The sequence below is a fragment of the Porites lutea genome, chromosome 6 (assembly GCF_958299795.1).
Source record: "Porites lutea chromosome 6, jaPorLute2.1, whole genome shotgun sequence".
In the NCBI taxonomy this organism is placed as follows: Eukaryota; Metazoa; Cnidaria; class Anthozoa; order Scleractinia; family Poritidae; genus Porites; species Porites lutea.
Genome location: NC_133206.1, coordinates 13,799,052 through 13,816,551, shown reverse-complemented (window position 1 = coordinate 13,816,551; position 17,500 = coordinate 13,799,052). Strand labels below are relative to the sequence as shown.

Genomic DNA, 17,500 nt, shown 5'->3' with positions numbered 1-17,500 from the left:
CACTGAAGCATCACAACGGTTAACACGGCAACATGATCGCGTGACATATTTTTGCGGTTGTCATGACAGGGGCGTTATTCAAAAAGTACTAATTTTTAAAAAACCTACGCGCGCTTATAATAGAATAAACAAAACTTCAGGAATACTTGAGAATATATTTTCTTCGATGTCTACAATTTGATATGAGTTCGTTTGTATATATATGTATAGACCAGTAGGTGAACTACTCAAATCCTGAGTGCATGGGTGTTTAATACAAGCCCGTTTCGTAGGCCACCGAGAGGGTGACCCACTCTTCAGTTGGGAGTTTAACTGAAGAGTGGGTCACCCTCTCGGTGGCCTACGAAACAGGCTTGTATTAAACACCCATGCACTCAGGATTTGAGTAGTTCACCTACTGGTCTATTCCGCTCCTTTACTGCAAGTAGAGCACTGTCTTGGCTTCGCCGGTGAACATCTAACTGAATAATATATATATAAATATATATATATATATATATATATATATATATATATATATATATATATATATATATATATATTATATATATAGTGTAGCTACACTAAAATTCGAGTTTAAATAAAGGTTATGTGTGTATGCACGTATGTATGTATGGATGTCTCAATATAACTTGAAAAACCGTTTTTATCTCATCTACAAAGACTTTTTGAAACTCTCTCTCAGTATCAACATTAAGACTTCTGAAAAGGGTTAAAATATTCTGGCGTAAAGGTGACGCGTACTGCTTTGAGCTTTCAAGGAGCGCTATGATAATTAAATTTTAAACTAACCAGCTGTCGCTTTCAATTTGGTGGTAAAAAGAAAAACAACAACAAATTAGTCGGTTCATACTTAACATATGCGTATAACCACATTCTGTAAAAGAAACCTTCACGCCTCTATCAATTCGTTGTTAAACACGTCTAAACTTGAGGATTTATTTCGTACATGCGCTATTTCATCGCCTGTCACATTCCTGACAGGCGATCACGTGTACAAATCAGATTGACCCGATCTCCCCTTCGGCTTCGTCAACAAGAGATCTGGGTACGAGATTACAAACTCAGGGTCTTAAAATAACTGAGAAATAAAGGTACCCGTAAATCCTCTATTAAGCCCCTCGGGGAGGGAGGGGGGGTATTTGAGAGTCGGGCTTCTTCAATTTAGAAATGACGATGGCAGGAGGGAACCGGCTCCTGACGATGGTATCAGTTGTTCATAAGGAACTAGAATAATATATAGATTTAGCCATGGCTAAAAGCGAAGCTCCCGTTAATAAATTCATAATTTAAATCTAACAATAAACTTGTAATCCACAGATCAGGGCAATTCATGTGACTTTTGAGGCAAAGGCTAAGTGATTTTACAGAAAAATAATAACTATAACTATAACTAAATAACAATAATGACAGTCCAAGAGTGAAACAAATTTTACATCGAGTTAGTAGTCTTATTTGTACACCCAAAAATAACAATCATGTTCGATCACAGTAGATTAGGCCTGGAAAACAAATAGACCTATTCGTGTATTGTATTTGCATTAGCTGTTGAATCATAATGTGGCATTCACCAGTCTCTCCAACATTGCTCCGTTAGAGAGACTATGGATGATTGGACAACCCCGAAATATGATTTTAAGAAACACACGCGCCACGATAGTCCTTGGTGGCAGCCAATTTACACGTTGCATTCCTCTGTCTAAAAGAAAGACCAAAATAAAAAATCAGGCCGGATTTTTTGTGTTCGACAAGTTTAGTTTACTAGTAAATCTTGGCGACGAATCTGGTGGCGTGTAAACCAGCCTTTTAAAGATACTTTTTCTCATCACGTCTCAGGTAAACAGTACTATGAGGCCCACCTTTTTTATCATACAGACCTCGGACAGAATTTGTTCTTTTTTGCCCTATGAAACCTATAATTCTGCAGTTTTTCACAATTTTGCAAGAGAATTTGCACTCATTCAATATCCACGACGATCAAAGCACGCGCTTCCTTTGCACAACAAATTGTAGCATTGAATTATAAAACGTTTTCATGAAGAGAATTCTATAATGGCGGGACTTTTCAGTTAGAAAAATCTGGTCCTATGTGATATCCAGGGTAATAATTATGGGCTTTTAATGAAAACGATAAAAAAAATTCCCAAAACCACTTTTCGGCCAGCCGGACGGGTTCTCACTTTTGACAGGCACCAAATTTGCAGTGCGATTAATAGAGTTAACATTTACGCTTTAACATGATAGAGAAATTGTTATGTTTAGGTTCTATTTCCCTTTATTTATTAAACTGTGTATGGTTTTGTTATGTGTAATCTTTAAAAGCGAGTGATATTTACGCGCGGCGTTTTGAGTATTTCTGCATGCGATGTTTATGTTCGACTGGAAACAACCGGTGCAGCGATAAAAATTGCGAGAGGGACTACTAACGATCAATAAACTAAATATAATTCGGTGAAACATGTACAGAGACAATAATTTTCATTCACGAAGAGAAATATTGAGAGTAAAGTGTCTCTGAAAATCATGAGTCAGGTAAGCATAAACTTAGTTATGTTTTAAGCCGGCTTCCCGGTGTTTGCTCTTTTTCAAGATGAACTAGAGGCAAGAAAATCTCTCATAGCTTTCTGTTTACAGCCAAAATCATAACTAAATAATCTTCGGAACCTTTTCTTTGAATTTGCGGTCAAAAAATGTCTAAAGGCTTTTTAAACCTGATACTGTTGTAGGTTAGATCATTGCTCCTGTATAAACTTAAGCCGCATAAACTATACGCTCGACTTCAGGAAACTGAAAAAAAAAAACACATCAAAGACAATAATTGCTCAGGCTTACCAGTCGAGATGCTGCTTCTGAAGGTCATCAAGTGTTCCAGAATCGCTTGAGACTTTTCAACCCTCTTACGCCTCAAGCAAGGGCAAGTGAGTAAGCTCATTTTTGAAAACGATGCCATCCGAAATCGGATTTCCAATGACTTTGACAAGCGTTGCATTTGTCAACAAAACGCGCAATAAACAAACCAGCCGTGAATTACAGAACAATCTTGATAGCAGCTGTATTTCATTTTGTACACCAAGAAGAAAAAGAAAGTTTAAGGTGATTCCCTAGTTTTGCACCGCGCATCTCTTACTGCGCATAGCAAGATGGCCGCCGTAAAATATTAAAATGAAGTTGACTGAAGAGAAACGCTATTGGAATTTTTGCTTGCTGTTGTTTCTTGCCGAGGTGAGACTCAGAGCCGCTACCCCATTATAATTTATTCTGTGGCCAATTATAGACCCCATCTTAGTCACTTTTGGGCAAATATGTAATTTTCGCGATCCCAACTTAGTCACTTTCTACTTTTATGAATTGACCCATTTTTTAGATTGAATGAAAAACACTTTACTTGTCATCTTCAGTACAAGCATTCTGGTACGTTTGCTAACCGTGAATACAAAGAACTGTCTTACCCCAAAAATCCGAAAATGTGCGACCCCATTCTACTAACTCTATTGAAAATGCGACCCCATTATAGTCAATCCAGTCGTGAAAATGCGACTCCATTCAGCGGCACGTCCCCATTAGCCTCTTAGAAGGAAGTACGCCCCCCGGGTCATTACATCTTCTGCAAATCTTGTGCTCAAGCCCTAGTACCGTAAACTGCCGCTTAGAAGCACCCCCCCAACCCACCCCATCCATACAAACTCATTAGCCCCCCAGTTATAGACCTATCTAACCGTAAACAACAAAACACGGATATATCCGATTGCAAGCACCCAAAGAAATACAAGCCTCCCTCTAGCTTGCAGTGAAATTTATTTGATTTATTATGATGTTTTGAAGCCTAAATATTAACACCAGTAAATGCAAAACATATTTTGATCAGCACTGCCATAGCTTGTTTCGAAGAAGAGTTCGGTCATAAAGCCCCCTCAGATATAAGCCCCTCCGTTTAAAAAGCTCTCCTAAAACCCCTTACGAAGGTGTATAGGCCAAGGGCTTATAAGACACAGTTTACAGTATACACCTAATGACCGAGCGCTCCATGCCATCCTGCGATTAATAACGCCTGAATATTTCACAAAACCAACCTTTGCTGAAGTGAGTTTAAATAGTGTTGAATCAAAGTAAAGACCATAAACGGTTACCGGTCATTTCGCCACCAAGTCATTTCGTCCCGTTATTCAGCCCCCTATTCTAGAACGCGGAATGTTATATTTGAAGCGTGCTTGTTTTGGTTGATGGCTTATAGAATATCACATTTGTATCGCGCTAAATGACTCGAAGATAGGGGGTTAAGTAACCGGGGCGAAATGACCGGTTACCCCGTAAACATATCCCATGTGATGTGTGACGATTCCCGATGTTTTTCGAGACATTCGAATTAACAAAAACATCCAATCAATTCAAGTGTCCTTCTAGAACGCAAATGAAGCTGTTTATATTACCGATGTGACTTCGACATGCTAGCTTAACTTTCTAGCAACTGCTCGGGTTTGATTGCCTGCCGTCATTAGCACGCATGCGTGGAGGTGATTTTAAGCGCGAATGTCAGGGCACTATTCCCTATATTCTAGACAGCCAGTACTCTAACTCTATAGTCAACTAATAATCTAGCTTTAAGGGCAAAGAAAGAGAATAGAAATACAGATTGTTGTTGAAATGTTACCGAGATATAGGTCAGGGAGTACCTCTAAACTTGCTGGAGCAGCTTACTTCTACTCCTTTGTAAGTTTTTTTGTCGCCATTTATCACTCAAAGTCCAAAATAAAACAGTGGTTATCCGTACCTGAAGGAGATGCTCCAAAAAGCTGCTGGAAACCACTTCTAGGTGTCACTGTTTAGCCTTGAAAACAATATAACAAGAATGCTATATGAAAACAACTTTATTAATTAGGCCGGACTATGACAACAAGATATTCTGGTAGTTCTCTACTACAGAAATGTTCACAACATGAATTATGTACGTAGGTAAATTTATAATGCAGGAACGCTCAAAGTATTGCTAGTAAGTGTTGCTAACCATACCCTACCAAAATTTCCATACATTTAAAAATTTGAAAGGAACTTATAAATTGGTAATTAGCATTAGTTTGTATGGGCTCCCTGTGGTCCGCAATATTGTTCCCACATGATAAGTTTTTACAAATGGTCGTTTGGGAAAGTGGCAGGGCAAGACGCCAGAGTTTCCAGAGGGCTTGCTGTAGCCTGTGCCACAGACGGAACTAAACTTCTGGTTAAGTCCGTCTGCGATATAGCGCCGAAATCCTTGTTCAGGGTCTCCACCTTTGTACCAGGATTTAAGTACAGTGGAACCTTGTACAGTGGAACCCCGATATAACGATATGCCAAGGGAGCAGCGGAATTAGATCGTTATATCGAGGTATCGTTATATCGAGACTCCCGATATAACGATATTGCCGTAAAATAACCGAAAATATCGTTATATCGAGGTAAAATAAACATGTTCTTTTTTTACTACATATTGTTTAATTAAACTTGTAATGAGTATCAAATGACTAACAAATGTAGCGTTTCAAGCACGCAGCAATGTCCTTAAACAATTTGCAAAGCATTAGACGTTATCAAGGTTACACAACAAAGTCTGTGGTATGAATGGTCAAAGGGAAACAAAACAAAACTTAAACGATTAAAGTTGCGACTGTAATCGTCGTTACTTTTCGCTGTTTGCGTGTTTTTCTTTTTTGACAGACACTTGTTCATTAATTAAAGTACTCTTCAAGTTTGGTTTGCCTCATTTGTCTTATTTGCAATCTTGAAAACCTCCATAGTTGAAAGAGAGGAAAGAAATTCTCTCTCTCGTTCGCCCGAATCATCCAACGTATTAATAAAATCTCTAATTGCTTACTTTTACAAGAAGGAGGCAAAAATACTAAAACTGAAAGAACTATTAAATGACAAGGAGGATAAAGAGGCATCGTAAACTGAAAGCTGTTGACAGAAACGTTACAGATTACTGTACTCGATTACTGTAATGTCATTGTATTAAATCCAATATTTTGTTTAAATTGTATCTGTGTACTGATACTGTAATATCGTTATATCGGGGAAGATTTTACGCTCGGTGCGCTAAAAACTCATCGTTATATCGGGAATATCGTTATATCGAAGATCGTTATATCGGGGTTCTGTCCCATACATTTTACTGTAACTTTTGCCGGGACATAGCATATTTATCGTTATGGCGGGGATATCGTTATATCGAGGATCGTTGTATCGGGGTTCCACTGTAATGCGGTGACCAATGGGCCACAGAAAAATTGGCCGTATTAACGGGTGACCGTATTAAGGAGGGTTTTTTTTTACAAGAAAATGTATGGCCGTTTTGCCGGGCGGCTAAAGAAAAAGTGGCCGTAATAACGAGATGACCGTATTACTGAGGTGGCAGTAAGGCGGGGTTCCACTGTACTTGTGCAACTTTTCACGCGCTAAACCTGGATCAGGGGCACCCAACGAGAATATAGTTCAAAACCACTTAAAAATAGCACTATTAAACGTATTTTTCCCCTAAAAACTTTTTATCTGTTCGGATTTCCTAGCTGAAAGTCTAAAGATCCGAAAATTATAGGGATCTAAACTTACGTTTTCGAAAATTTCAGCCAGAAAAAAGGCTCCCGAAAATTCTAGGTGAGCTTTTTAGGGTAAAATCCGCAATTATACCAATTTTTTGAGGTTCGAAAATCCTAGGAGAGGTAGGCAAGCAAGAAATTTTACAAAAAATGCTCCGAAAATTCTAGATCTCAAATCGAACAGACATTTTCCGAAAATTGACTTTGGGTGCCCCTGCTGGATTACCGTCAGTACAATTAGGACCTACTAATCCGGAAGTTTTTTTTTTTTCCGACACGGATTGTTTTAAAAAGCAAACTGTTGGTTTTGTCTTACCCTTTGTAAATATAATGCATAGAAAATACTCCTCTCCTGGGGACGTCTCTTACTGTATCTCCAGAGTAATTATAGAACAAAATGGCCGTATTATAATTTAACTGTCAACACATCAATTAATCACGTTCGATTTCTGGAACCGATCGATGCTTTACTTTGCGTAACGCCGGAAGTGGAATTTTTTTTTCCAGCGAGCATCTGAATTCAAAGGGTCAACAACAGCAAGAAACACGTTTCGGCAAATTCCCAGCAGGAGTTTCTCATCCATTATTTAGTTACCAGCCAGCACATTCTAAGCCTGAGGAGCGGATCCGTTACGTTGGGTACTCCTGTAACGTGAAGTATTCTCATTGTCTAATTGTTTTTATCTAGTCTATTATTTACTTTGACACAAAAGGCTATATGTATCCCATTAATGCAGAAGTTTGAACGTGTGGAATCAACCGTGTGTGCCAGAAGGTCAAGTGTTCCCTGATGGTCTTTTATCATCACAATAGTTGTCACGCAAATTATCCAAGCACGGAATCATAGGGAAAAAAACATCCCACGTAATAAATGATATGCTTGGATAATCATTTGGCTTCCTTTAGACTTCGAGTAAGTCAAGTGTAGCAGCTTTAACCCGCTGAAATGCAGCACGTTTGAGTTTCTCAAACTTTAGTTGAAGTCAAGGATCAAGGAAAACTGATACTGATCATTTTATCGATACTGGGACACTTCACAAGTTCTTCAAAATGTTTCGATGCAATCGCATCGATTAAAAACATTTCTCAGATCTAGCTTCGCACGACAATGGTCTACATTATAAGAGGCAGACGACTGGCGGGAAGCGTTCTTGCACTAGCAATTTTGCTACAATCGTCTTATTTCGGGCAATCAGCGTTACCCCACTGTGGGAGCAGTCCAATAACTTCGCCGTGTAAATTTACACCTGGCATTCACTCTTACACAAGTCTGACGATTAACACTGAAGTTTTCTTAGAGACTACCTCAAGCTCTACAGAACACTTTTTCAATGTGACACAGACGTTCGATATTCAAGAAGGTACCATTCTAACCCTTGATTACAACAAGGACAGTAGTTCTAATCCTGGCGCAGGTGTAACTGGAAACCTTGGCGGCTCAGGAGGAAGTTACGGTGGTAGAGCTGGAGCTGCTTCTAACACGTCGCTCACAGCATCCCAGGCTGAAGCATATGGTACCGCCTTTGCAGTTACGCAGCCTGGGAGCTCAGGAGGTGGTAACTCCAGTACTAGTGGGAAAGGAGGAGGTTTTCTTAAAATTTCCGCCCGTAAACTCGTAATCGATGGCACTGTGCAAGCGAATGGAGAACGCGCCAAGCAGAATTCTAATGATGGAGGCGGTAGCGGTGGTGGTGTCTCAATAGACTGCTTTGAAATCGATGGAAACGGGAGAGTGTATGCTTCAGGTGGCATGGGTAGTGGTAAAGGAGGAGGTGGAGGAGGAGGAAGGATTTCAGTAGCATTTCAGCACGGATCATTCAATGGCGAGACGAAAGCCTTTGGAGGGAAAACAGGTAATATCAACAAACAAGAAACCTTATTTTTCCGCCTTACATGCCTCGGCATTTCCCTATTCATGAATTAACACCGGAAAAAAAAAGTTCCACTATTTAGTCCTATCTGATACGGTAAACACTCACGTAGGGCTCGTATTGAGCTCGTTGAAATATTCGGTTTCCTAGTTTCCCTGTAATGTATACTCTGTAGTTTCAATGACCTCTTACAAAAACAAACGGTACCATCTAATATTAATACAATCTTGTTACAGGCTTACTAAAAATACATAACGTTACGATGCAAGCAAGCATGTTTGCATCGTAACGTAAACAGTTGAAGGATTATGGTAAACTTGCCACAAACTTTCCTTTGTTTCCAGTACTAGAATGAAACTTGAGATTTTTACACATAAAATACGCTCAAAAGTCGCACGTTGCTGGTGTTGGCCGTTACATTCACCGCATTCCAGCTGTTTTTCTAGTAGAACAAAAGTATACACATTAATTACTATTTTACTGAAAATGATAGAAAAAGACGCGAATAATTAATTCTGCAACCTAGTTTTCAAAAACAACTCGGCCCTAAGTAGAATGAAAAAAAAAATTTCTCTCCAAATAATAAGGTGCAATTCCTTTCGTTCTGTAAACGCATTGAAGCTGAATAATTTAGCTGCTATCAGAGACTGTCATTCGAACTAATAGAAAGGACGGTAAAAGAAGATCTTTCTCTTTGACCATGTTTTATCAGAGCTTGTGATTTTATCAGAACTATAGGCTGTTTGCATTGGAAATTTTAAAATTTTGCCCACGTTTTATTACTTTTCTAAATATCACTCGTGGTATTTTTGCCAAATATCACTACAAATCATGCTATTACCTAAACTAATTACTCATTATCTCACTCAGTTTGCTGTTTCAATGGAAATATCCGGGAAAAGAGTCCGATATCTTAAGAAAGAGGCAGGATGAATGTCACTTGATAATATATTAGCACTGTACCACTTACAAATATTATCCTTGTCTTAAACATTCTGGCTACCCCGCAAACAGCTTTTGTTGACGTCAACAATGCAAATGAACTAGTGTTGGGTAAATTATCTGAAATCCGACAAAATCTGCTTAGCTGGAGTGTTAGTTGGAGGTGGTTAAACCCCGGGGGTTAAACCCCGAAAACGACCTGCTACGCTATAACAGAAACCAGGGGGATTCCAGTGTTTCTTCTGTATAATACATACAACACACTGAAAACAAAATTTCTAAGCAACAATAATAATAATAATAATTAAAAATTTATAACGCGCCTTTTCCATGCAAATATGATCAAAAGCGCGTAAGCAACCCCCCCTCCCACGCGTTCTATGAAAGCTAAACAAATTTACATGTATCTTTTAACGGTCAAATATTTGATGAGATGATATAGCTAAAGCGCTGGTGCTGAGGTACTTCACTTGTTCTTCAAAATGTTTCAATGCACATCGATTGAAAACAGTCCTCATAGCCTGCTTTGCAGGAATTGAGCTCGTTGCCAATGGTGTGCGCTGCCTACTACCTGCTACGCTGGAAAAAAGATTTTTTTTTCACCGCCCTCCAACCAGGCTAAGAGCGCTTTCTTTTTCTTTCCAACTAGGCGGTCGGTTAAGTCTATCCATAAACGGTACGAGTCAGTTTTGAGAACAGCCAGAACTGGTTTTTGGCGTTACTGGAGTGGCAGATTTTAAAAAGCAGAAAAGAGAAGTTGTTGAAACTTTGTGTTAGCACTGAGAGTAATTCGTTAACCTTCCCTCATTTGTCATCTAGTTCTACTGTTCATCTAGTTCTTTTTGGCATTGTAAAAAGTAATTGTAATAAAATAAACCAAACGAAAAGAAATAATATGCCGTGCCTTTGCGAGTTCACTTTTGTCATCAGTGCATACGCTCCTGTTGAAGATTATTTGCATTTGAACGTCTGTGGCTGCTGCAAAAGTGCGGAAAGACAAGCACCTTAGGAAATCGTTATATGACCGCAAATACTTTTAAAATTCAATCCATTGCTAAAAAATACTTATTTCTTATTTTTGCTGAATGCTAAGAGACCCTAAGACAAGCCCTCAAAAAAAAGAATAAGTAGACTGTAAAATCGAGTAAAACACAAATAAGCTAAACTAAAACCGGCTGAGTGAAGTGAGTCCGCCAACCCAGGCGGAAAATATGACTATGAATGTCAGACAATGCTGGCTTTTAATACACGCCGCAGGTATCATTATTCCCATTGTAAGAAAATATACGTGCTGCCGTACATGCCACGCTAGAAATACGTAGTATAAAAAAAATGAAATCATGATTCAGCCCCTTTTCTTAAACGCGTTACCATTTAGGTGGACATGCGACACTAAACTGTAGTATCCATGTCCTTTCTAGCCTGCCCGCAGACTTCCTTTACGAACGAACCCCAAAGGACGTCTGCGTGGAGGCCATGTGTCACGGCGAAATTCAGCCAAATTAGGAAATTACAAAATGCCCGTTAAATTAAGAGAAACCTAAAAATAACCGCTTAGAACTTTAAAGGAAGGTTAAAATAACATAACAGAAACAACAGATGCCACGGATCGGCAAAACTGAAGAAGATTGAAACGGATTGAAGTTAGGGTTTTTGAAAACTGTTCAGCCTAACAGTTTTTCAAAAATGATCCCTGCTGCTTGCAACTTCAAAAATAATGCTCAGGAGACATATTTGTTTGTCACGGATCTTTGATTTTGTCTTTTACATGTAATTTCTTTGCTTACTTTAAGTTTCATAGCGATTGAGGGCGAGTAATTGGCAAAAAAAAACAAAATGAACTGGACTGCCGTGACACAGCCCCTTTATGCTATTTACCTTTTCGTCATAAAGCCCCCTCAGATATAAGCCCCTCCGTTTAAAAGCTCTCCTAAAACCCCTTACGAAAGTGTATAGGCCAAGGGCTTATAAGACACAGTTTACGGTATACACCTAATGATGGAGCGCTCCGTGCCATCCTGCGATTAATAACGCCTGAATATTTCACAGAACCAGCCAATACTGAGGTGGGTCTAAAAAGTTGTTGAATCAAAGTAAAGACCGTAAACGGTTACCGGTCATCTCGCCACCAAGTCATTTCGTCCCGGTTTCTCAGCCCCCTATTATAGAACGCGGAATGTTATATTTGAAGTGTGTTTGTTGTGGTTGATGGCTTATAGAATATCACATTTGAATCGCGCTAAATGACTCGAAGATAGCGGGCTAAGTAAACGGGGCGAAATGACCGGTTACCCCGTAAACATATCCCATGTGATATGTGACGATTCCCGATGTTTTTCGAGACATTCGAATCAAAAACATCCAATCAATTCAAGTGTCCTTCTAGAACGCAAATGAAGCTGTTTATATTACCGATGTGACTTCGACATGCTAGCTTAACTTTCTAGCAACTGCTCGGGTTTGATTGCCTGCCGTCATTAGCACGCATGCGTGGAGGTGATTTTAAGCGCGAATGTCAGGGCACTATTCCCTATATTCTAGACAGCCAGTACTCTAACTCTATAGTCAACTAATAATCTAGCTTTAAGGGCAAAGAAAGAGAATAGAAATACAGATTGTTGTTGAAATGTTACTGAGGTATTGGTCAGGGAGTACCTCTAAACTTGCTGGAGCAGCTTACTTCTACTCCTTTGTAAGTTTTTTTGTCGCCATTTATCACTCAAAGTCCAAAATAAAACAGTGGTTATCCGTACCTGAAGGAGATGCTCCAAAAAGCTGCTGGAAACCACTTCTAGGTGTCACTGTTTAGCCTTGAAAACAATATAACAAGAATGCTATATGAAAACAACTTTATTAATTAGGCCGGACTATGACAACAAGATATTCTGGTAGTTCTCTACTACAGAAATGTTCACAACATGAATTATGTACGTAGGTAAACTTATAATGCAGGAACGCTCAAAGTATTGCTAGTAAGTGTTGCTGACCATACCCTACCAAAAATTTCCATACATTTAAAAATTTGAAAGGAACTTATAAATTGGTAATTAGCATTAGTTTGTATGGGCTCCCTGTGGTCCGCAATATCGTTCCCACAGGATAAGTTTTTACAAATGGTCGTTTGGGAAAGTGGCAGGGCAAGACGCCAGAGTTTCCGGAGGGCTTGCTGTAGCCTGTGCCACAAACGGAACTAAACTTCTGGTTAAGTCCGTCTGCGATATAGCGCCGAAATCCTTGTTCAGGGTCTCCACCTTTGTACCAGGATTTAAGTACAGTGGAACCTCGTTAATGCGGTGACCAATGGGCCACAGAAAAATTGGCCGTATTAACGGGTGACCGTATTAGCGAGAGGTTTTTTTTACAAGAAAATGTATGGTCGTTTTGCCGGACGGCTAAAGAAAAAGTGGCCGTAATAACGAGGTGACCGTATTAGCGAGGTGGCCGTAAGGCGGGGTTCCACTGTACTTGTGCAACTTTTCAAGCGTTAAACCTGGATCAGGGGCACCCAACGAGAATATAGTTCAAAACCACTTAAAAATAGCACTGTTAAACGTATTTTAGTATTTAAACGGTAGATATAGGATATTTTTATCCCCTAAAAATTTTTCATCTGTTCGGATTTCCTAGCTGAAAGTCTAAAGATCCGAAAATTATAGGGATCAAAACTTACGTTTTCGAAAATTTCAGCCAGAAAAAAGGCTCCCGAAAATTCTAGGTGAGCTTTTTAGGGTAAAAATCCGCAATTATACCAATTTTTAGAGGTTCGAAAATCCTAGGAGAGGTAGGCAAGCAAGAAATTTTACAAAAAATGCCTCGAAAATTCTAGATCTCAAATCGAACAGACATTTTCCGAAAATTGACTTTGGGTGCCCCTGCTGGATTACAGTCAGTACAATTAGGACCTACTAATCCAGAAGTTTTATCTATGCTAAACACGACACGGATTGTTTTAAAAAGGAAACTGTTGGTTTTGTCTTACCCTTGGTCGGGCCCTTGGTAAATATAATGCATAGAAAATACTCCTCTCCTGGGGACGTCTCTTACTGTATCTCAAGAGTAATTATAGATCAAAATGGCCGTATTATAATTTAACTGTCAACACATCAATTAATCACGTTCGATTTCTGGAACCGACCGATGCTTTACTTTGCGTAACGCCGGAAGTGGAATTTTTTTTTCCAGCGAGCATCTGAATTCAAAGGGTCAACAACAGCAAGAAACACGTTTCGGCAAATTCCCAGCAGGAGTTTCTCATCCATTATTTAGTTACCAGCCAGCACATTCTAAGCCTGAGGAGCGGATCCGTTACGTTGGGTACTCCTGTAACGTGAAGTATTCTCATTGTCCTATTGTTTTTATCTAGTCTATTATTTACTTTGACACAAAAGGCTATATGTATCCCATTAATGCAGAAGTTTGAACGTGTGGAATCAACCGTGTGTGCCAGAAGGTCAAGTGTTCCCTGAAGGTCTTTTATCATCACAATAGTTGTCACGCAAATTATCCAAGCACGGAATCATAGGAAAAAAAACATCCCACGTAATAAATGATATGCTTGGATAATCATTTGGCTTCCTTTAGACTTCGAGTAAGTCAGGTGTACCAGCTTTAACCCGCTGAAATGCGGCACGTTTGAGTTTCTCAAACTTTAGTTGAAGTCAAGGATCAAGGAAAACTGATACTGATCATTTTATCGATACTGGGACACTTCACAAGTTCTTCAAAATGTTTCGATGCAATCGCATCGATTAAAAACATTTTTCAGATCTAGCTTCGCACGACAATGGTCTACATTATTAGAGGCAGACGACTGGCGGGAAGCGTTCTTGCACTAGCAATTTTGCTACAATCGTCTTATTTCGGGCAATCAGCGTTACCCCACTGTGGGAGCAGTCCAATAACTTCGCCGTGTAAATTTACACCGGGCATTCACTCTTACACAAGTCTGACGATTAACACCGAAGTTTTCTTAGAGACAACCTCAAGCTCTACGGAACACTTTTTCAATGTGACACAGACGTTCGATATTCAAGAAGGTACTATTCTAACCCTTGATTACAACAAGAACAGTAGTTCTAATCCTGGCGCAGGTGTAACTGGAAACCTTGGCGGCTCAGGAGGAAGTTACGGTGGTAGAGCTGGAGCTGCTTCTAACACGTCGCTCACAGCATCCCAGGCTGAAGCATATGGTACCGCCTTTGCAGTTACGCAGCCTGGGAGCTCAGGAGGTGGTAACTTCAGTACTAGTGGGAAAGGAGGAGGTTTTCTTAAAATTTCCGCTCGTAAACTCGTAATCGATGGCACAGTGCAAGCGAATGGAGAACGCGCCAAGCAGAATTCTAATGATGGAGGCGGTAGCGGTGGTGGTGTCTCAATAGACTGCTTCGAAATCGATGGAAATGGGAGAGTGTATGCTTCAGGTGGCATGGGTAGTGGTAAAGGAGGAGGTGGAGGAGGAGGAAGGATTTCAGTAGCATTTCAGCACGGATCATTCAATGGCGAGACGAAAGCCTTTGGAGGGAAAACAGGTAATATCAACAAACAAGAAACCTTATTTTTCCGCCTTACATGCCTCGGCATTTCCCTATTCATGAATTAACACCGGAAAAAAAAAGTTCCACTATTTAGTCCTATCTGATACGGTAAACACTCACGTAGGGCTCGTATTGAGCTCGTTGAAATATTCGGTTTCCTAGTTTCCCTGTAATGTATACTCTGTAGTTTCAATGACCTCTTACAAAAACAAACGGTACCATCTAATATTAATACAATCTTGTTACAGGCTTACTAAAAATACATAACGTTACGATGCAAGCAAGCATGTTTGCATCGTAACGTAAACAGTTGAAGGATTATGGTAAACTTGCCACAAACTTTCCTTTGTTTCCAGTACTAGAATGAAACTTGAGATTTTTACACATAAAATACGCTCAAAAGTCGCACGTTGCTGGTGTTGGCCGTTACATTCACTGCATTCCAGCTGTTTTTCTAGTAGAAGAATAGTATACACATTAATTACTATTTTACTGAAAATGATAGAAAAAGACGCCAATAATTAATTCTGCAACCGTGTTTTCCAAAACAACTCGGCCCTAAGTGGAATGAAAAAAAAACAACAAATTTCTCTCCAAATAAGGTGCAATTCCTTTCGTTCTGTGAACGCATTGCAGCTGAATAATTTAGCTGCTATTAGACACTGTCATTCGTACTAATAGAAAGGATGGTGAAAGGTGATCTTTCTCTTTGGCCATGTTTTATCAGAGCTTGTGATTGTTGCGGCTGTTTGCATTGGAAATTTTCAAATTTTGCTGACGTTTTATTACTTTTCTTAATTACTCATTATCTCACTTAGTTTGCTGTTTCAATGGAAATATCCGGGAAAAGAGTCCGATATCTTAAGAAAGAGGCAGGATGAATGTCACTTGATAATATATTAGCACTGTACCACTTACAAATATTTTCCTTGTTTTAAACATTCTGGCTACCCCACAAACAGCTTTTGTTGACGTCAACAATGCAAATGAACTAGTGTTGGGTAAATTATCTGAAATCCGACAAAATCTGCTTAGCTGGAGGTGGTTAAACCCCGGGGGTTAAACCCGGAAATCGCCCTCCAACCAAGAGCGCTTTTACGCACCTGTTGAAAATTATTTGCATTTGAACGTCTGTGGCTGCTGCAAAAATGCGGAAAGACAAGCACCTTAGGAAATAGTTATATGACCGCAAATACTTTTGAAATTCAATCCATTGCTAAAAATACTTTCTTCTTATTTTTGCTGAATGCTAAGAGACGCTAAGACAAGCCCTCAAAAAAAAAGAATAAGTGGACTGTAAAATCGAGTAAAACACAAATAAGCTAAACTAAAACCGGCTGAGTGAGGGGAGTCCGCTAACCCAGGCGGAAAATATGACTCTGAATATCAGACAATGCTGGCTTTTAATACACGCCGCAGGTATAATTACTCCCATTGTAGGAAAATATACGTGCTGCCGGACATGCGACGCTAGAAATACGTTATATCAAAAACTGAAATCATGATTCAGCCACTTTTCTTAAACGCGTTACCATTTAGGTGGACATGCGACACTAAACTGTAGTAGCCATGTCCTTTCTAGCCTCCCCACAGACGTCCTATTTTGTAATAAAATAAACCAAACGAAAAGAAATAATATGCCGTGCCTTTGCGAGTTCACTTTTGTCATCAGTGCATACGCACCTGTTGAAAATTATTTGCATTTGAACGTCTGTGGCTGCTGCAAAAATGCGGAAAGACAAGCACCTTAGGAAATCGTTATATGACCGCAAATACTTTTGAAATTCAATCCATTGCTAAAAAATACTTATTTCTTATTTTTGCTGAATGCTAAGAGACGCTAAGACAAGCCCTCAAAAAAAAAGAATAAGTAGACTGTAAAATCGAGTAAAACACAAATAAGCTAAACTAAAACCGGCTGAGTGAGGGGAGTCCGCTAACCCAGGCGGAAAATATGACTCTGAATATCAGACAATGCTGGCTTTTAATACACGCCGCAGGTATCATTATTCCCATTGTAAGAAAATATACGTGCTACCGCACATGCGACGCTAGAAATACGTAATATAAAAAACTGAAATCATGATTCAGCCACTTTTCTTAAACGCGTTACCATTTAGGTGGACATGCGACACTAAACTGTAGTAGCCATGTCCTTTCTAGCCTCCCCACAGACGTCCTTTGCGAACGAACCCCAAAGGACGTCTGCGTGGAGGCCATGTTCTTCCTTAAAGGAGCTGTGTCACGGCGAAATTCAGCCAAATTAGAAAATTACAAAATGCCCGTTAAATCAAGAGAAACCCAAAAATATCCGCTTAAAACTTTAAAGGAAGGTACACAAACAACATAACAAACAACATCTGTTATAACAGAAACAACAGATGCCAGGGATGAGCAAAACTGAAGAAGATTGAAACGGATTGAAGTTAGGGTTTTTGAAAACTGTTCAGCCTAACAGTTTTTTAAAAATGATACCTGCTGCTTGCAGCTTCAAAAATAATGCTCAGGAGACATATTTGTTTGTCACGGATCTTTGATTTTGTCATTTACATGTAATTTCTTTGCTTACTTTAAGTTCCATAGC

At 39.4% G+C, this 17,500-nt stretch overlaps 1 protein-coding gene across 1 annotated transcript in view; it reads left to right on the top strand.

Moving 5' to 3' along the window:
* Positions 1-7,484: 7,484 nt before the first annotated feature.
* The window catches only part of LOC140942301 (uncharacterized), a 145,947-nt gene continuing 135,931 nt past the window's right edge, over positions 7,485-17,500 (top strand). The window contains exon 1 of the mRNA XM_073391256.1: positions 7,485-8,422. Coding sequence (XP_073247357.1) covers positions 7,678-8,422 — 745 coding nt within the window. The 5' untranslated portion in view covers positions 7,485-7,677. The remainder of the gene's footprint in view (positions 8,423-17,500) is intronic.